The sequence below is a fragment of the Plectropomus leopardus genome, chromosome 19 (genome assembly GCF_026936395.1).
Source record: "Plectropomus leopardus strain MGB_pleo_1.0 chromosome 19, ASM2693639v1, whole genome shotgun sequence".
Taxonomy (NCBI): Eukaryota; Metazoa; Chordata; class Actinopteri; order Perciformes; family Serranidae; genus Plectropomus; species Plectropomus leopardus.
Genome location: NC_142194.1, coordinates 16,004,803 through 16,026,590, shown reverse-complemented (window position 1 = coordinate 16,026,590; position 21,788 = coordinate 16,004,803). Strand labels below are relative to the sequence as shown.

The window sequence follows — 21,788 nt, the reverse complement described above, 5'->3', positions numbered from 1 at the left end:
TCAAAAAATGACCTGTCCAAAAACAGTAAAAACACCTAAAAACAACATAAAATAGCATGCTAAGACATGCAATAGCATTAGATGTTGCAAAAACATCCAAAAACCCCTTAAATTAGCATGTCGAAAAAATGACCAAAGAAGCAAGGCTATAGTATGGCAAAAAGTCAAAAAAAGACCTGTCCAAAAAATAGCTGAAAACACCTCAAAACAGCATAAAATAGCGTGCTGAGACACGCCATAGCATTGGATGTTGCAAAAACGTCCAAAAAAACCTTAATGTAGCATGTCGAAAAAATGACCAAAGAAGCAAGGCTATAGTATGGCAAAACTGTCAAAAAATGACCTGTCCAAAAAATGGCTGAAAGCACCTCAAAACAGCATAAAATAGCGTGCTGAGACACGCCATAGCATTGGATGTTGCAAAAACGTCCAAAAACACCTTAATATAGCATGTCGAAAAAATGACCAAAGAAGCAAGGCTATAGTATGGCAAAACTGTCAAAAAATGACCTGTCCAAAAAATGGCTGAAAGCACCTCAAAACAACATAAAATAGCATGCTAAGACTTGACATAGCATTAGAATGTCAAAATATGGACAAAAACACCTTAAATTAGCATGTCGAAAAAATGACCAAAAAAGCAAGGCTATAGTATGGCAAAAATGTCAAAAAATGACCTGTCCAAAAAACAGTAAAAAACACCTAAAAACAACATAAAATAGCATGCTAAGACATGCAATAGCATTAGATGTTGCAAAAACATCCAAAAACCCCTTAATTTAGCATGTCGAAAAAATGACCAAAGAAGCAAGGCTATAGTATGGCAAAAAAGTCAAAAAAAGACCTGTCCAAAAAATAGCTGAAAACACCTCAAAACAGCATAAAATAGCGTGCTGAGACACGCCATAGCATTGGATGTTGCAAAAACGTCCAAAAACACCTTAATGTAACATGTCGAACAAATGACCAAAGAAGCAAGGCTATAGTATGGCAAAACTGTCAAAAAATGACCTGTCCAAAAAATGGCTGAAAGCACCTCAAAACAACATAAAATAGCATGCTAAGACTTGACATAGCATTAGAATGTCAAAATATGGACAAAAACACCTTAATTTAGCATGTTGAAAAAAATGACCAAAAAGCAAGGCTATAGTATGGCAAAATGTCAAAAAATGACCTGTCCAAAAACAGTAAAAAACACCTAAAAACAACATAAAATAGCATGCTAAGACATGCAATAGCATTAGATGTTGCAAAAACATCCAAAAACCCCTTAAATTAGCATGTCGAAAAAATGACCAAAGAAGCAAGGCTATAGTATGGCAAAAAAGTCAAAAAAAGACCTGTCCAAAAAATAGCTGAAAACACCTCAAAACAGCATAAAATAGCGTGCTGAGACACGCCATAGCATTGGATGTTGCAAAAACGTCCAAAAAAACCTTAATGTAGCATGTCGAAAAAATGACCAAAGAAGCAAGGCTATAGTATGGCAAAACTGTCAAAAAATGACCTGTCCAAAAAATGGCTGAAAGCACCTCAAAACAGCATAAAATAGCGTGCTGAGACACGCCATAGCATTGGATGTTGCAAAAACGTCCAAAAACACCTTAATATAGCATGTCGAAAAAATGACCAAAGAAGCAAGGCTATAGTTTGGCAAAACTGTCAAAAAATGACCTGTCAAAAAATGGCTGAAAGCACCTCAAAACAGCATAAAATAGCATGCTAAGACATGACATAGCATTAGAATGTCAAAATATGGACAAAAACACCTTAATTTAGCATGTTGAAAAAAATGACCAAAAAAGCAAGGCTATAGTATGGCAAAAATGTCAAAAAATGACCTGTCCAAAAAACAGTAAAAAACACCTAAAAACAACATAAAATAGCATGCTAAGACATGCAATAGCATTAGATGTTGCAAAAACATCCAAAAACCCCTTAATTTAGCATGTCGAAAAAATGACCAAAGAAGCAAGGCTATAGTATGGCAAAAAGTCAAAAAGACCTGTCAAAAAATAGCTGAAAACACCTCAAAACAGCATAAAATAGCGTGCTGAGACACACCATAGCATTGGATGTTGCAAAAACGTCCAAAAAAACCTTAATGTAGCATGTCGAAAAAATGACCAAAGAAGCAAGGCTATAGTATGGCAAAACTGTCAAAAAATGACCTGTCCAAAAAATGGCTGAAAGCACCTCAAAACAGCATAAAATAGCGTGCTGAGACACGCCATAGCATTGGATGTTGCAAAAACGTCCAAAAACACCTTAATATAGCATGTCGAAAAAATGACCAAAGAAGCAAGGCTATAGTATGGCAAAACTGTCAAAAAATGACCTGTCCAAAAAATGGCTGAAAGCACCTCAAAACAACATAAAATAGCATGCTAAGACATGCTTATAGCATTAGAATGTCAAAATATGGACAAAAACACCTTAATTTAGCATGTTGAAAAAATGACCAAAAAAGCAAGGCTATAGTATGGCAAAATGTCAAAAATGACCTGTCCAAAAACAGTAAAAACACCTAAAACAACATAAAATAGCATGCTAAGACATGCAATAGCATTAGAATGTCAAAATATCCAAAAACCCCTTAAATTAGCATGTCAAAAAAATGACCAAAGAAGCAAGGCTATAGGCTATAGTATGGCAAAACTGTCAAAAAATGGCCTGTCCAAAAAATGGCTGAAAACACCTAAAAACAGCATAAAATAGCATGCTGAGACACGCCATAGCATTGGATGTTGCAAAAACGTCCAAAAACACCTTAATGTAACATGTCGAACAAATGACCAAAGAAGCAAGGCTATAGTATGGCAAAACTGTCAAAAAATGACCTGTCCAAAAAATGGCTGAAAGCACCTCAAAACAGCATAAAATAGCATGCTAAGACATGCCGTAGCATTAGAATGTCAAAATATGGACAAAAACACCTTAATTTAGCATGTTGAAAAAAATGACCAAAAAAGCAAGGCTATAGTATGGCAAAATGTCAAAAATGACCTGTCCAAAAACAGTAAAAACACCTAAAAACAACATAAAATAGCATGCTAAGACATGCAATAGCATTAGATGTTGCAAAAACATCCAAAAACCCCTTAAATTAGCATGTCGAAAAAATGACCAAAGAAGCAAGGCTATAGTATGGCAAAAAAGTCAAAAAAAGACCTGTCCAAAAAATAGCTGAAAACACCTCAAAACAGCATAAAATAGCGTGCTGAGACACGCCATAGCATTGGATGTTGCAAAAACGTCCAAAAACACCTTAATGTAACATGTCGAAAAAATGACCAAAGAAGCAAGGCTATAGTATGGCAAAACTGTCAAAAAATGACCTGTCTAAAAAATGGCTGAAAGCACCTCAAAACAGCATAAAATAGCGTGCTGAGACACGCCATAGCATTGGATGTTGCAAAAACGTCCAAAAACACCTTAATATAGCATGTCGAAAAAATGACCAAAGAAGCAAGGCTATAGTATGGCAAAACTGTCAAAAAATGACCTGTCCAAAAAATGGCTGAAAGCACCTCAAAACAACATAAAATAGCATGCTAAGACATGCCGTAGCATTAGAATGTCAAAATATGGACAAAAACACCTTAATTTAGCATGTCGAAAAAATGACCAAAAAAGCAAGGCTATAGTATGGCAAAAATGTCAAAAATAACCTGTCCAAAAAACAGTAAAAAACACCTAAAAACAAAATAAAATAGCATGCTAAGACATGCAATAGCATTAGATGTTGCAAAAACATCCAAAAACCCCTTAATTTAGCATGTCGAAAAAATGACCAAAGAAGCAAGGCTATAGTATGGCAAAAAAGTCAAAAAAAGACCTGTCCAAAAAATAGCTGAAAACACCTCAAAACAGCATAAAATAGCGTGCTGAGACACGCCATAGCATTGGATGTTGCAAAAACGTCCAAAAAAACCTTAATGTAGCATGTCGAAAAAATGACCAAAGAAGCAAGTCTATAGTATGGCAAAACTGTCAAAAAATGACCTGTCCAAAAAATGGCTGAAAGCACCTCAAAACAGCATAAAATAGCGTGCTGAGACACGCCATAGCATTGGATGTTGCAAAAACGTCCAAAAACACCTTAATATAGCATGTCGAAAAAATGACCAAAGAAGCAAGGCTATAGTATGGCAAAAATGTCAAAAAATGACCTGTCCCAAAAATGGCTGAAAGCACCTAAAAACAGCATAAAAAGCATGCTGAGACACGCTATAGCATTAGAATGTCAAAATATGGACAAAAACACCTTAATTTAGCATGTTGAAAAAATGACCAAAGAAGCAAGGCTATAGTATGGCAAAATGTCAAAAATGACCTGTCCAAAAAACAGTAAAAAACACCTAAAAACAACATAAAATAGCATGCTAAGACACGCCATAGCATTAGAATGTCAAAATATGGACAAAAACACCTTAATTTAGCATGTCGAAAAAATGACCAAAGAAGCAAGGCTATAGGCTATAGTATGGCAAGGTGTCAAAAAGTGACGTGCCCAAAAATGGCTGAAAGCACCTCAAAACAGCATAAAATAGCGTGCTGAGACACGCCATAGCATTGGATGTTGCAAAAACGGCCAAAAACACCTTAATGTAACATGTCGAAAAAATGACCAAAGAAGCAAGGCTATAGTATGGCAAAAATGTCAAAAAATGACCTGTCCCAAAAATGGCTGAAAGCACCTCAAAACAGCATAAAATAGCATGCTAAGACTTGACATAGCATTAGAATGTCAAAATATGGACAAAAACACCTTAATTTAGCATGTTGAAAAAAATGACCAAAGAAGCAAGGCTATAGTATGGCAAAAATGTCACAAATGACCTGTCAAAAAACAGTAAAAACACCTAAAAACAACATAAAATAGCATGCTAAGACATGCAATAGCATTAGATGTTGCAAAAACATCCAAAAACCCCTTAAATTAGCATGTCGAAAAAATGACCAAAGAAGCAAGGCTATAGTATGGCAAAAAAGTCAAAAAAAGACCTGTCCAAAAAATGGCTGAAAGCACCTCAAAACAGCATAAAATAGCGTGCTGAGACACGCCATAGCATTGGATGTTGCAAAAACGTCCAAAAACACCTTAATATAGCATGTCGAAAAAATGACCAAAGAAGCAAGGCTATAGTATGGCAAAACTGTCAAAAATGACCTGTCAAAAAATGGCTGAAAGCACCTCAAAACAACATAAAATAGCATGCTAAGACATGCCGTAGCATTAGAATGTCAAAATATGGACAAAAACACCTTAATTTAGCATGTTGAAAAAAATGACCAAAAAAGCAAGGCTATAGTATGGCAAAAATGTCAAAAAATGACCTGTCCAAAAAACAGTAAAAAACACCTAAAAACAACATAAAATAGCATGCTAAGACATGCAATAGCATTAGATGTTGCAAAAACATCCAAAAACCCCTTAAATTAGCATGTCGAAAAAATGACCAAAGAAGCAAGGCTATAGTATGGCAAAAAAGTCAAAAAAAGACCTGTCCAAAAAATAGCTGAAAACACCTCAAAACAGCATAAAATAGCGTGCTGAGACACACCATAGCATTGGATGTTGCAAAAACGTCCAAAAAAACCTTAATGTAGCATGTCGAAAAAATGACCAAAGAAGCAAGGCTATAGTATGGCAAAACTGTCAAAATGACCTGTCAAAAAATGGCTGAAAGCACCTCAAAACAGCATAAAATAGTGTGCTGAGACACGCCATAGCATTGGATGTTGCAAAAACGTCCAAAAACACCTTAATATAGCATGTCGAAAAATGACCAAAGAAGCAAGGCTATAGGCTATAGTAGGAAAAGGTGTCAAAAAGGGACGTGCCCAAAAATGGCTGAAAGCACCTAAAAACAGCATAAAATAGCGTGCTGAGACACGCCATAGCATTGGATGTTGCAAAAACGTCCAAAAACACCTTAATGTAACATGTCGAACAAATGACCAAAGAAGCAAGGCTATAGTATGGCAAAAATGTCAAAAAATGACCTGTCCAAAAAACAGTAAAAAACACCTAAAAACAACATAAAATAGCATGCTAAGACATGCAATAGCATTAGATGTTGCAAAAACATCCAAAAACCCCTTAAATTAGCATGTCGAAAAAATGACCAAAGAAGCAAGGCTATAGTATGGCAAAAAAGTCAAAAAAAGACCTGTCCAAAAAATAGCTGAAAACACCTCAAAACAGCATAAAATAGCGTGCTGAGACACACCATAGCATTGGATGTTGCAAAAACGTCCAAAAAAACCTTAATGTAGCATGTCGAAAAAATGACCAAAAAAGCAAGGCAATAGTATGGCAAAAATGTCAAAAAATGAAAAAATGGCTGAAAGCACCTAAAAACAGCATAAAATAGCATGCTAAGATACGCAATAGCATTGGATGTTGCAAAAATGTCCAAAAACACCTTAATATAGCATGTCGAAAAAATGACCAAAGAAGCAAGGCTATAGGCTATAGTATGGCAAGGTGTCAAAAAGTGACGTGCCCAAAAATGGCTGAAAGCACCTAAAAACAGCATAAAATAGCATGCTAAGACATGCCGTAGCATTAGAATGTCAAAATATGGACAAAAACACCTTAATTTAGCATGTTGAAAAAAATGACCAAAAAAGCAAGGCTATAGTATGGCAAAAATGTCAAAAAATGACCTGTCCAAAAAACAGTAAAAAAACACCTAAAAACAACATAAAATAGCATGCTAAGACATGATATAGCATTAGATGTTGCAAAAACATCCAAAAACCCCTTAAATTAGCATGTCGAAAAAATGATCAAAGAAGCAAGGCTATAGTATGGCATAAAAGTCAAAAAAAGACCTGTCCAAAAAATAGCTGAAAACACCTCAAAACAGCATAAAATAGCGTGCTGAGACACGCCATAGCATTGGATGTTGCAAAAGCGTCCAAAAAACCTTAATATAGCATGTCAAAAAAATGACCAAGAAAGCAAGGCTATAGTATGGCAAAACTGTCAAAAAATGACCTGTCCAAAAAATGGCTGAAAGCACGTAAAAACAGCATAAAATAGCGTGCTGAGACACGCCATAGAATTGGATGTTGCAAAAACGTCCAAAAACACCTTAATATAGCATGTCGAAAAAATGACCAAAGAAGCAAGGCTATAGTATGGCAAAACTGTCAAAAAATGACCTGTCCAAAAAACAGTAAAAAACACCTAAAAACAACATAAAATAGCATGCTAAGACATGCAATAGCATTAGATGTTGCAAAAACATCCAAAAACCCCTTAAATTAGCATGTCGAAAAAATGACCAAAGAAGCAAGGCTATAGTATGGCAAAAAAGTCAAAAAAAGACCTGTCCAAAAAATAGCTGAAAACACCTTAAAACAGCATAAAATAGCGTGCTGAGACACGCCATAGCATTGGATGTTGCAAAAACGTCCAAAAAAACCTTAATGTAGCATGTCGAAAAAATGACCAAAGAAGCAAGGCTATAGTATGGCAAAACTGTCAAAAAATGACCTGTCCAAAAAATGGCTGAAAGCACCTCAAAACAGCATAAAATAGCGTGCTGAGACACGCCATAGCATTGGATGTTGCAAAAGCGTCCAAAAACACCTTAATATAGCATGTCGAAAAATGACCAAAGAAGCAAGGCTATAGGCTATAGTATGGCAAGGTGTCAAAAAGTGACGTGCCCAAAAATGGCTGAAAGCACCTCAAAACAGCATAAAATAGCGTGCTAAGACATGCCGTAGCATTAGAATGTCAAAATATGGACAAAAACACCTTAATTTAGCATGTTGAAAAAAATGACCAAAAAAATGGCAAAAATGTCAAAAAATGACCTGTCCAAAAAACAGTAAAAAACACCTAAAAACAGCATAAAATAGCATGCTAAGACACGCCATAGCATTGGACGTTGTAAAATCAGACAAAAACACCTTAAATTAGCATGTCGAAAAAATGACCAAAGAAGCAAGGCTATAGTATGACAAAAATGTCAAAAAATGACCTGTCCAAAAAACAGTAAAAAACACCTAAAAAGAGCATAAAATAGCATGTTAAGACACGCAATAGCATTGGATGTTGCAAAAATGTCCAAAAACACCTTAATGTAACATGTCGAACAGATGACCAAAGAAGCAAGGCTATAGTATGGCAAAAATGTCAAAAAATGACCTGTCCAAAATATGGCTGAAAGCACCTCAAAACAGCATAAAATAGCACGCTGAGACACGCCATAGCATTAGAATGTCAAAATATGGACAAAAAAACCTTAATTTAGCATGTTGAAAAAATGACCAAAAGAGCAAGGCTATAGGCTATAGTATGGCAAAAATGTCAAAAAATGACCTGTCCAAAAAACAGTAAAAAAACACCTAAAAACAGCATAAAATGAAATGCTAAGACATGCAATAGCATTGGATGTTGCAAAAACGTCCAAAAACCCCTTAAATTAGCATGTTGAAAAAATGACCAAAAAAGCAAGGCTATAGTATGGCAAAAATGTCAAAAAATGACCTGTCCAAAAAATGGCAGAAAGCACCTAAAAACAGCATAAAAAAGCGCGCTGAGACATGCCATAGCATTAGAATGTCAAAATATGGACAAAAACACCTTAATTTAGCATGTTGAAAAAATGACCAAAAGAGCAAGGCAAAAGGCTATAGTATGGCAAGGTGTCAAAAAAATGACGTGCCCAAAAATGGCTGAAAGCACCTCAAAACAGCATAAAATAGCGTGCTGAGACACACCATAGCATTGGATGTTGCAAAAACGTCCAAAAACACCTTAATGTAGCATGTCGAAAAAATGACCAAAGAAGCAAGGCTATAGTATGGCAAAAATGTCAAAAAATGACCTGTCCAAAAAATGGCTGAAAGCACCTCAAAACAGCATAAAAAAGCGCGCTGAGACACGCTATAGCATTAGAATGTCAAAATATGGACAAAAACACCTTAATTTAGCATGTTCAAAAAAATGACCAAAAAAGCAAGGCTATAGTATGGCAAAAATGTCAAAAAATGACCTGTCCAAAAAACAGTAAAAAACACCTAAAAACAACATAAAATAGCATGCTAAGACACGCCATAGCATTAGAATGTCAAAACATGGACAAAAACACCTTAATTTAGCATGTTGAAAAAAATGACCAAAAAAGCAAGGCTATAGTATGGCAAAATGTCAAAAATGACCTGTCCAAAAACAGTAAAAACACCTAAAAACAACATAAAATAGCATGCTAAGACATGCAATAGCATTAGATGTTGCAAAAACAACCAAAAACCCCTTAAATTAGCATGTCGAAAAAATGACCAAAGAAGCAAGGCTATAGTATGGCAAAAAAGTCAAAAAAAGACCTGTCCAAAAAATAGCTGAAAGCACCTCAAAACAGCATAAAATAGCGTGCTGAGACACGCCATAGCATTGGATGTTGCAAAAACGTCCAAAAACACCTTAATGTAATGTAGCATGTCGAAAAATGACCAAAGAAGCAAGGCTATAGTATGGCAAAACTGTCAAAAAATGACCTGTCCAAAAAATGGCCGAAAGCACCTCAAAACAGCATAAAATAGCGCGCTGAGACACGCTATAGCATTAGAATGTCAAAATATGGACAAAAACACCTTAATTTAGCATGTTCAAAAAAATGACCAAAAAAGCAAGGCTATAGTATGGCAAAAATGTCAAAAAATGACCTGTCCAAAAAACAGTAAAAAACACCTAAAAACAACATAAAATAGCATGCTAAGACACGCCATAGCATTAGAATGTCAAAATATGGACAAAAACACCTTAATTTAGCATGTCGAAAAAATGACCAAAGAAGCAAGGCTATAGGCTATAGTATGGCAAGGTGTCAAAAAGTGACGTGCCCAAAAATGGCTGAAAGCACCTAAAAACAGCATAAAATAGCGTGCTGAGACACGCCATAGCATTGGATGTTGCAAAAACGTCCAAAAAAACCTTAATGTAGCATGTCGAAAAAATGACCAAAGAAGCAAGGCTATAGTATGGCAAAACTGTCAAAAAATGACCTGTCCAAAAAATGGCTGAAAGCACCTCAAAACAGCATAAAATAGCGTTCTGAGACACGCCATAGCATTGGATGTTGCAAAAACGTCCAAAAACACCTTAAATTAGCATGTCGAAAAAATGACCAAAGAAGCAAGGCTATAGTATGGTAAAACTGTCAAAAAATGACCTGTCCAAAAAATGGCTGAAAGCACCTCAAAACAGCATAAAATAGCACGCTGAGACACGCCATAGCATTAGAATATCAAAATATGGACAAGAACACCTTAAATTAGCATGTCGAAAAAATGACCAAAGAAGCAAGGCTATAGTATGGCAAAACTGTCAAAAAAAGACCTGTCCAAAAAATGTCTGAAAGCACCTCAAAACAGCATAAAATAGCATGCTAAGACATGCCGCAGCATTAGATGTTGCAAAAACATCCAAAAACCCTTTAAATTAGCATATCGAAAAATTGACCAAAGAAGCAAGGCTATAGTATGGCAAAACTGTCAAAAAAAGACCTGTCCAAAAAATGTCTGAAAGCACCTCAAAACAGCATAAAATAGCATGCTAAGACATGCCGCAGCATTAGAATGTCAAAATATGGATAAAAACATCTTAAATTAGCATGTTTAAAAAAATGACCAAAGAAGCAAGGCTATAGTATGGTAAAAATGTCAAAAAAAGACCTGTCCAAAAAATGGCTGAAAGCACCTCAAAACAGCATAAAATAGCGTGCTGAGACACGCCATAGCATTGGATGTTGCAAAAACGTCCAAAAACACCTTAATGTAGCATGTCGAAAAAATGACCAAAGAAGCAAGGCTATAGTATGGCAAAACTGTCAAAAAATGACCTGTCCAAAAAATGGCTGAAAGCACCTCAAAACAACATAAAATAGCATGCTAAGACATGCCGTAGCATTAGAATGTCAAAATATGGACAAAAACACCTTAATTTAGCATGTTGAAAAAAATGACCAAAGAAGCAAGGCTATAGTATGGCAAAAATGTCAAAAAATCACCTGTCCAAAAAACAGTAAAAAAACACCTAAAAACAACATAAAATAGCATGCTAAGACACGCCATAGCATTAGAATGTCAAAATATGGACAAAAACACCTTAATTTAGCATGTCGAAAAAATGACCAAAGAAGCAAGGCTATAGTATGGCAAGGTGTCAAAAAGTGACATGCCCAAAAATGGCTGAAAGCACCTAAAAACAGCATAAAATAGCGCGCTGAGACACGCTATAGCATTAGAATGTCAAAATATGGACAAAAACACCTTAATTTAGCATGTTGAAAAAAATGACCAAAAAAGCAAGGCTATAGTATGGCAAAAATGTCAAAAAATGACCTGTCCAAAAAACAGTAAAAAACACCTAAAAACAACATGAAATAGCATGCTAAGACATGCAATAGCATTAGATGTTGCAAAAACATCCAAAAACCCCTTAAATTAGCATGTCGAAAAAATGACCAAAGAAGCAAGGCTATAGTATGGCAAAAAAGTCAAAAAAAGACCTGTCCAAAAAATAGCTGAAAACACCTCAAAACAGCATAAAATAGCGTGCTGAGACACGCCATAGCATTGGATGTTGCAAAAACGTCCAAAAAAACCTTAATGTAGCATGTCGAAAAAATGACCAAAGAAGCAAGGCTATAGTATGGCAAAACTGTCAAAAAATGACCTGTCCAAAAAATGGCTGAAAGCACCTCAAAACAGCATAAAATAGCGTGCTGAGACACGCCATAGCATTGGATGTTGCAAAAACGTCCAAAAACACCTTAATATAGCATGTCGAAAAAATGACCAAAGAAGCAAGGCTATAGTATGGAAAAAATGTCAAAAAATGACCTGTCCAAAAAATGGCTGAAAGCACTTAAAAACAGCATAAAAAAGCGCGCTGAGACACGCTATAGCATTAGAATGTCAAAATATGGACAAAAACACCTTAATTTAGCATGTTGAAAAAAATGACCAAAAAAGCAAGGCTATAGTATGGCAAAAATGTCAAAAATGACCTGTCCAAAAAACAGTAAAAAACACCTAAAAACAACATAAAATAGCATGCTAAGACATGCAATTGCATTAGATGTTGCAAAAACATCCAAAAACCCCTTAAATTAGCATGTCGAAAAAATGAACAAAGAAGCAAGGCTATAGTATGGCAAAACTGTCAAAAATGACCTGTCAAAAATGGCTGAAAGCACCTCAAAACAGCATAAAAAAGCGCGCTGAGACACGCTATAGCATTAGAATGTCAAAATATGGACAAAAACACCTTAATTTAGCATGTTGAAAAAAATGACCAAAAAAGCAAGGCTATAGTATGGCAAAAATGTCAAAAAATGACCTGTCAAAAACAGTAAAAAACACCTAAAAACAACATAAAATAGCATGCTAAGACACGCAATAGCATTAGATGTTGCAAAAACATCCAAAAACCCCTTAAATTAGCATGTCGAAAAAATGACCAAAGAAGCAAGGCTATAGTATGGCAAAACTGTCAAAAATGACCTGTCCAAAAATGGCTGAAAGCACCTCAAAACAACATAAAATAGCATGCTAAGACATGCCGTAGCATTAGAATGTCAAAATATGGACAAAAACACCTTAATTTAGCATGTTGAAAAAAATGACCAAAAAAGCAAGGCTATAGTATGGCAAAATGTCAAAAAATGACCTGTCAAAAAACAGTAAAAACACCTAAAAACAACATAAAATAGCATGCTAAGACATGCAATAGCATTAGATGTTGCAAAACATCCAAAAACCCTTAAATTAGCATGTTGAAAAATGACCAAAGAAGCAAAGGCTATAGTATGGCAAAAAAGTCAAAAAAAGACCTGTCCAAAAAATAGCTGAAAGCACCTCAAAACAGCATAAAATAGCGTGCTGAGACACGCCATAGCATTGGATGTTGCAAAAACGTCCAAAAAAACCTTAATGTAGCATGTCGAAAAAATGACCAAAGAAGCAAGGCTATAGTATGGCAAAACTGTCAAAAATGACCTGTCAAAAAATGGCTGAAAAGCACCTCAAAACAGCATAAAATAGCGTGCTGAGACACGCTATAGCATTAGAATGTCAAAATATGGACAAAAACACCTTAATTTAGCATGTTGAAAAAAATGACCAAAGAAGCAAGGCTATAGTATGGCAAAAATGTCAAAAAATGACCTGTCCAAAAAATGGCTGAAAGCACCTCAAAACAGCATGAAATAGCATGCTAAGACATGCCGTAGCATTAGAATGTCAAAATATGGACAAAAACACCTTAAATTAGCATGTCGAAAAAATGACCAAAAGAGCAAGGCTATAGGCTATAGTATGGCAAGGTGTCAAAAAATGGCCTGTCCAAAAAATGGCTGAAAACACCTAAAAACAGCATAAAATAGCATGCTAAGAGATGCCGTAGCATTAGAATGTCAAAATATGGACAAAAACACCTTAAATTAGCATGTTTAAAAAAATGACCAAAAAAGCAAGGCTATAGTATGGTAAAAATGTCAAAAAATGACCTGTCCAAAAAATGGCTGAAAGCACCTAAAAACAGCATAAAATAGCGTGCTGAGACACGCCATAGCATTGGATGTTGCAAAAACGTCCAAAAACACCTTAATGTAGCATGTCGAAAAAATGACCAAAGAAGCAAGGCTATAGTATGGCAAAACTGTCAAAAAATGACCTGTCCAAAAAATGGCTGAAAGCACCTCAAAACAACATAAAATAGCGTGCTAAGACATGCCGTAGCATTAGAATGTCAAAATATGGACAAAAACACCTTAATGTAGCATGTCGAAAAAATGACCAAAGAAGCAAGGCTATAGTATGGCAAAACTGTCAAAAAATGACCTGTCCAAAAAATGGCTGAAAGCACCTCAAAACAACATAAAATAGCATGCTAAGACATGCTGTAGCATTAGAATGTCAAAATATGGACAAAAACACCTTAAATTAGCATGTTTAAAAAAATGACCAAAAAAGCAAGGCTATAGTATAGCAAAAATGTCAAAAAATGACCTGTCCAAAAAACAGTAAAAAACACCTCAAAACAGCATAAAATAGCATGTTAAGACACGCAATAGCATTGGATGTTGCAAAAATGTCCAAAAACACCTTAATTTAGCATGTCGAAAAAATGACCAAAGAAGCAAGGCTATAGTATGGTAAAACTGTCAAAAAATGACCTGTCCAAAAAATGGCTGAAAGCACCTCAAAACAGCATAAAATAGCGCGCTGAGACATGCCATGTCATTAGAATGTCAAAATATGGACAAAAACACCTTAAATTAGCATGTCGAAAAAATGACCAAAAAAGCAAGGCCTGCAAGCAAGGCAAAAGCAAGGTATGGCAAAAATGTCAAAAAATGACCTGTCCAAAAAATGGCTGAAAGCACGTAAAAACAGCATAAAATAGCATGGTAAGACACGCAACAGCATTGGATGTTGCAAAAACGTCCAAAAACACCTTAATTTAGCATGTCGAAAAAATGACCAAAAAAGCAAGGCTATAGTATGGCAAAATTGTCAAAAAATGACCTGTCCAAAAAACAGCTGAAAGCACCTCAAAACAGCATAAAATAGCATGCTAAGACACGCAATAGCATTGGATGTTGCAAAAACGTCCAAAAACCCCTTAAATTAGCATGTCGAAAAAATGACCAAAGACACAAGGCTATGGTATGGCAAAAATGTCAAAAATTACCTGTCCAAAAAACAGTAAAAAACACCTAAAAACAGCATAAAATAGCATGCTAAAACACGCCATAGCATTGGATGTTGTAAAAACGTCCAAAAACACCTTAATATAGCATGTCGAAAAAATGACCAAAAAAGCAAGGCTATAGTATGGCAAAAATGTCAAAACATGACCTGTTCAAAAAACAGCAGAAAACACCTCAAAACAGCATAAAATAGAGCGCTAAGACACGACATAGCATTAGAATGTCAAAATATGGACAAAAACAACTTAATTTAGCATGTCGAAAAAATGACCAAAAAAGAAAGGCAAAAATGGCCTCAATTTAGAATGTGGAAAAAATGACCGAAAAAGCAAGGCTATAGTTTGGCAAAAATGTCAAAAAATGACCTGTCCAAAAAATAGCTGAAAGCACCTCAAAACAGCATAAAATAGCGTGCTGAGACACGCCATAGCATTGGATGTTGCAAAAACGTCCAAAAACACCGTAACATGGCATATCGTAAAAATGACAAAAAAAGCAAGCCTATAGCATGGCAGAAATGTCAAAAAATGACCTGTCCAAAAAACTGCAGAAAACACTTCAAAACAGCATAAAATAGAGCGCCAAGACATGCCATACTATTGGAATTTCCAAATATGGCCAAAAACAGTGTAATATAGAATGTCAAAAAAATCACCAAAAAAGCAAGGCTATAGTATGGCAGAAATGTCAAAAAATGACCTGTCCAAAAAACAGCTGAAAACTGGCTAAAACACTGTGGTGAGACACCTCATTGCATAGACAGTTGGAAAAAAATGGTAAAAACACGATAACAATGTCTTGAAAAAATGACCCAAAAAGCAAGGCTATAGTATGGAGAAAAATGTAAAAAATGACATGTCTCAAAAACAGCTTGAAACAGCTGAAATCTGCATAAAATGGCATGCTGACACACCCCATATAAGAGAATGTTCCAAAAACGGCAAAAACGTCATAATATGGCATGTTGAAATAATTACGTAAAGAAGTGAGGCTATTGTATGGCGAAAAATGTAATATATGACATGCTGCATAACTGGCTGAAAACAGCTGGGGACCGTATTAAATAGCATGTCTACAAATGCCCTGGCACAGAATGTTCCAAAAACAGCTAAAAACATCAAAATATGGCATGTCAAAAAAATCACCCAAAAAGCATGGCGAAAAACATCAACAATGACGTACTAAAAACAGCTGAAAACAGCTGGAAACTGCATAAAATAGTGTGCTGACACACACCATGGCTTAGAATATTGTAAAAACAGTCATAGTGAAAAACGTCAAAAAAAGGCCAGAACTGCCACAATATAACATGTCGAAGAAATGGATAAAACAATATAGTACCGTATGTCAAAAAACTTAAAATTTTGACGTGGAAAAAGTGGCTGAAAAATACATATAGCTCGTAGAGTCACGTCATAGTATAGCATGTCAAAAAAGGCCAAAAATGTCATAAAATAACATTTAAGCTGACAGTGGAAATAGGGCATTCATTGAAGAATGGAAAGGCGAGTTTGCATTCATTCTACCTGGTTTTGTGAATGCAAAGCCTGTGTGTCTCATCTGCAGCGAAGCTGTCGCTACATACAAAGAATATAATACTATATTAGAAGGCAAGTCAATGGATGGTATCACTGCCTCCGTGAAACAGGTGCCCCTTTCTGTGAGGTCCACGACTCGCCGCACAAAAGCGCTTTCAAATGCTGTGCATGGTGCTATTATCAGTGGTCTCATTCAGGCCAATTACTCTTCCCTAACTCGTGCATAACTCAGGGTAATCTATGTAGTTTGTATTTTTACAGTAATGGGCTACTCATTAGATCGCTGCATTACTGTGTCATTTATGTCAGATTCTGCTTTTTCTGCATTGCTTTTGGTGTCAGTGTTTTTCATGAAATTTTGCTAAATTGCCTTTGTTCCTGTTCACAGGTTTGGTGCCGTGGCCCAAAGTCACACAAGTAAAATAACGTTTGAATGATTTACCGAACTGGTGCTATTTCCGTCATACCACACATGGCATGTCACTATTTCAGCACCAGGCGCCGTTCATTACAGTGTCTGTCTCTGTCATTCACTCTCACTCTCAACAGGGATAAAAGTGTTATCAGCATTCTTCAAACAGGGGTAATTCTCTATTTGGACAAGACAACCTATTTGTGGGACTTTCATTCTGATATCGTGAAAAAAAAAAAAAGAAAGAAAGAAAAATCAAATTATCAAACCAACCTTGCGGGCCAGATATTATTGCTGGAGGGCCAATGTTGCTCTGCGGGTCCAAGTTGCCGACCAATGTGCTATAGCATGACTTTTTTGGCATATTTTTAACAACATGCTATAGTATGACATTTTTATGCTATTTTGGATGACATACTATAGTATGACTTTTTTCACATATTTTGAACTACGTTATAGTATAACTTTTTTCGCATATTTTACACATAATATTACTATTACTGCATACTATAGCATGACTTTTTAAGTGTATTTTGAATGACAATGTTTAGTATAACATTTATAGGCTATTTTGTACCACATACTATAGTATGACTTTAATTGTTATTTTGGATGACATACTATAGTATGACTTTTTTCAGCACATTTTGGATGATGTTTTTGGTTTATTTTCAATGACATACTATAGAATGACATTTTCATGTTGTTTTTGACAACTTGCTATACTATGACATTTCTGGCATAGTTTGAACAAAATACTACAGTGTGACTTACGGAATATTTTATGTTAGTTTGGGCGACATGCTATAATATGACATTTTTGGCATATTTTGGACGACAAAGTATAGTATTACCTTTTTGGCACATTTTGGACCTAATTCTATTGTATTACTTCCTGGCATATTTGAGATTTCATTTTTGCCAACCCATTATGATTGGCTATCTCCCCAGTTAGTTTGAACTGTTCAACGAATAAACGTAATATTCGTCACAGGTGCAATTTAGTCTTAAACTTTAGAGGCAGTCATTTTCCAGAGTAGTGACTAGCCAAATTTCCCGTATGAATAAACTGAAACAACTGTTAAAAAGACTTTTAACAGAGGCTTAATTTAATATTTTGGCACTTTCATTTTGTTAGCACTTTTTGAGTATGAAGCAATTAATGGTGCTAACAGTACAAACAGTGGTAACAATGGCAATAGTGCTGATAGAGCTCGCTGAATTATATGTATATACCAAAAGGCATTTCTTTATTATTAGATTAGGAATACATTTGAAACTATTTTGAGAATCACTTTGACTGTGAAAAAAAAGAAAAAATACTAATTAAATCCCCCTCTCATTTTTTTATATGATTATTCTGCTTTTATTTGTCTTATGTGATAATAAAGAAGTGGTGACTTTTTTTTTTTTTTTACAACTTGCTGTCATTTCATAAAACAAAACATTCAATCAAAGTGTATTGTAAAGAGTAATCACAATCATGGATCATGAAAATAATCATTAGTTGCAGTCCCAATTCTACTAATTTCTTAGGAACAATGTTATATAACTCTTGTAGTCTACAACAAGCAAGATATAGCACTTAAATAATAAACTTTACAGTATTTTGTAACTTCTCAGACAAATGTATTCACAAGAGAAATGTTAAACTTTGAAATCCCGTTAAAACTGCAAATAGCTGCTCTCTCTGAAACTCTCTGTTGATTTACTGAAACATTATTCTCCCCTTGTGTCCTTGACTTTGGGTCAGCCTATGGGCAGGTAAGCTCCTGGATTCTGGTAGCTGTAGTCTGGACACACTTTTTGAACCAGTCTGTAGTCTGTGCTGTAGAAAGACACGTAGATGCAGATGACCTGGAAGGGTTTGGAACACATCCAGGTGACGTGACTCTGGGTCTGCTCCTGAGCACATGTCTTGGATGGGTCATAGTTACACAGAATCACCTTTTTGTTACGTTCTGTCTTCTCATAGTCCACCCTGCAGTTGAACGTCTTTGAGTCTTTAGGGTTGACAACACTTTGTCGCTCCAGATCAAACTCCACCTCTTTCATCGGTGGAACAAGGCTAACAGAGACGTTGCCCACACCTGTGGAGTTGTGGCGAAAGTAGACTCCAAGAGAGCCATTCCCGTGATCCACAATCTTTCCTATTATCAGCAAATTTAGTTTGACGGTCTTGATGTTTGAGTAAAAGTCCCCCCAACTGAACGTCCTGGAGAATTTCGATGTTCCCTGGACTTTCATGATGGGACGAAGCTTTATCTTTAAGGATGGGTTGGAGGCTGACTGGGAGTTTCCTCCAAGTATTTCCAGGAGTCCATGCTTTGAAAGAGGAATAAAAGGGCTGATGGGTTGCTTTGTGTTCTGAATAAAACTCTCAGTTTGAGGCGCCCGGTTTTTATGTAAAGAAGGGTCCTGGTCTGTGTTGAGCTCAGGGGATGCTCTTTTGTTGAAGGTGAAGTTGGCATGATGTTGCCCAAGAACCAACTAGACAGAAATTTAGGGGAGATATTTGGACAATGAGTACAAGTGGAAATAACTTAATAAAAATGTTCAGAGGTTGAAGTTAATACTCAATCTTATAGTCTAAGACAGTGGTTCCCAACTTTCTCCTTAGTCATTAGTTTAAGGACTACAAGTAAGATAAATTACCCCATATTCAATTTTATTTCACAAAATGCAAAGAACTTCTAGGCTTAGGGCACAATTAAATAAAACATAATACAAGAACGAAGTGTAATTACTTAAAACTTAGTAAACTAACAGCACTGCAACCAAAAAAGTGCATATTATTTCTTCAAGACAAGTGACGCTGTTAACCACACCATGTTAATAGGCCAAATAATATCACGAACATGGCAATACATTGTTGCTGTACTGGGAAAAAACAGGTTGGCATGATAAACAAGGCCCTTAACAAAGTCTGTTGGGCTGTACTTCAAAATAAAGTGTATTGTTTTTTTTTTACTTATTTATACTTTCACCAGTCACTTGTGCTCCATTCATAATGAAGCCATGTCCCACTTATGGGCCACAACCCACCAGTTGGGAACCACTGCCAAAACTTTGCACACAAAAGAATACAGTGAAAATAGAAATATTATGATAAAAATATTGATCTAGAAGATGTATTCAAAATGCATTAAATCTAGTATTATATTGAATTGTATCAAAGTATTGACATGATGTATCACAAGTAGTGATGCAACAGCCTGTAAGATGTATTATTAATCATGTAAGATATCTAACTGAACACATATATTGTTTATTGATAAAACTCAAAAAATGCATCATATTTAGCTGGCTTACAGTGTATTTTGGCATGTTAAACTGCAAAATGAACAATTTTACAAGCATTTATGGTGGCATAAATAATTTTTTCTCTATATATTACATATCTTATTATTACAAAAGACACTTAAAATGCAAATACTCAAGTGTCAGTGGTTCACAACTGTAGGCTGAGTAAATGCACTATTTTTTCACCTCACTTAACATGGATTTAATGTTTAGGGCATCTACTTACCAAACAAAAGGTTCCTTTCAGAAGTATCCAAACTAAGCACCATCTGACGAACATCTCCATAGTGCATAAATTCCTGTCTGAAGATCCATCCACTCTCAGCTGAACTTCATTCAGGCCCAGTTAAGTTTAGAAAGTCCATGTTTTACAACTAACAGCAAACACTAGGAGAGACAGTCGTTCCAACAGGAAACCTTCAGGGTGCTGCAACTTCCACTCACAGCACACACACTGGGAGGCTTTGTCAGATCTCAAGGTTTTTTACACTCAGATTTGCTGTGTCTGCCCTCTCTCTCTCTCTCTCTCTCTCCCACCCACTCAATCACACTCACATACCCTTTCCTTAAAGAACATGCTGTGTTAACAATATCACACTGCATCTCCTGCCTTGGACCTCTTCGGTCTGTCACTGAGAAACAGCTTGCATTATGTTCACAGAGAAGAAAGAGTTCAGCTGACACTTTTTAAAATTATAATTAATTTTTGATTCATGGAGTCTTTGAGGGCAAAGTGATCCAGGACTATGTGATATTGCCATCCTGTGGCCAGATAGCAAAGTGCAGGATGAGCTGAAATATACCAGCCAAAACACAGAACGTCCTATCACAGGACCATTATCAAGGGCACAGGTTTCGATTAAAACGAATGTCCTCGTTAGGGAGGGCACATATAAATCAGAGGTTTATGAGTCTTCTGCTATAAAATTTTGAGCATCAAATAATTAATTTCTTGCATTCTGGTGAATTTTTAAGGACCCATGTGTGCCTTTTCTGCAATACCTGATGATACTAAAGTCTTTAATGTCAAAACAAAAGTGCTCTCCTACTTTTAGGGATTTCTTTTACATAATATTCTATTATATTTATTCTATTGGCAGTGACAAATACACATCACTCTCAAAGTCTTCAATCTAAACATCCCATAAATATGTTTTTAAAGATTTTACTCTAAAAAGAAAAACCTCATCTGCTAATTGACAGCAGCCTGGAAACATCAAACAACCAACAACTGAGACCCGGTCACTTAAAACGTGAAAAAGAGCACAGAGAAACACAAAGAAATCTTGATAAAAAGGCCTTTTAAGTTGTTTAAAGAGTAATAAGTGCTAGAGTAGATTCTAGATTATCGCATGTTTGTGATTACAAGCATGTGTCAATTTTCATTTTTGGAGAGCTTCATTCCAAAGTGACACATCTATGATCATCTATGATCTATCAAAATTATCAGTCTTTTAAGAAAGATAACGTGAGGAGTGTGCAAATCAGCATTCACTTAAGAATCACATTTCAGCTTTTGCCTCTTTAAATTTTCTATTTGTTATATATACTTTTAAGTAAATTTAACTTTATGTGTACAGTCTGTGATTCTAAAAGGGCCAAATTTATCACAGCTAGTTTTGGCATCATTGATTACTTTTGGCAGAAATGTAATATAATATTCATAACCATCTTTTCACCAGTGTATACCCTTGTGAAGAAAAAAAAAACATTTTAAATGTAACTTTTCTCATTTAAATATGCTAATTTCACATGTAAACCCTGTCTTCCAGAAATGATATATGTATGTTA

At 35.6% G+C, this 21,788-nt stretch overlaps 1 protein-coding gene across 2 annotated transcripts in view; it reads right to left on the bottom strand.

Annotated features, from left to right (window-relative positions):
* Positions 1-17,410: 17,410 nt before the first annotated feature.
* LOC121958772 (neurexophilin-1-like) overlaps positions 17,411-21,788 on the bottom strand; it is a 111,201-nt gene continuing 106,823 nt past the window's right edge. Inside the window, exons 3-4 of one of the 2 annotated variants that reach the window (XM_088070375.1) lie at positions 20,224-20,384; positions 17,411-19,184 (exon numbers count right to left, since the gene is read on the bottom strand). In XM_088070375.1, the coding sequence (XP_087926501.1) occupies positions 18,444-19,184; positions 20,224-20,283 (801 nt within the window). In that variant the 5' untranslated portion in view covers positions 20,284-20,384 and the 3' untranslated portion in view covers positions 17,411-18,443. Of the gene's footprint in view, positions 19,185-20,223; positions 21,785-21,788 lie in introns of those variants that run through there. The other variant, XM_042507885.2, reaches the window with a different exon arrangement.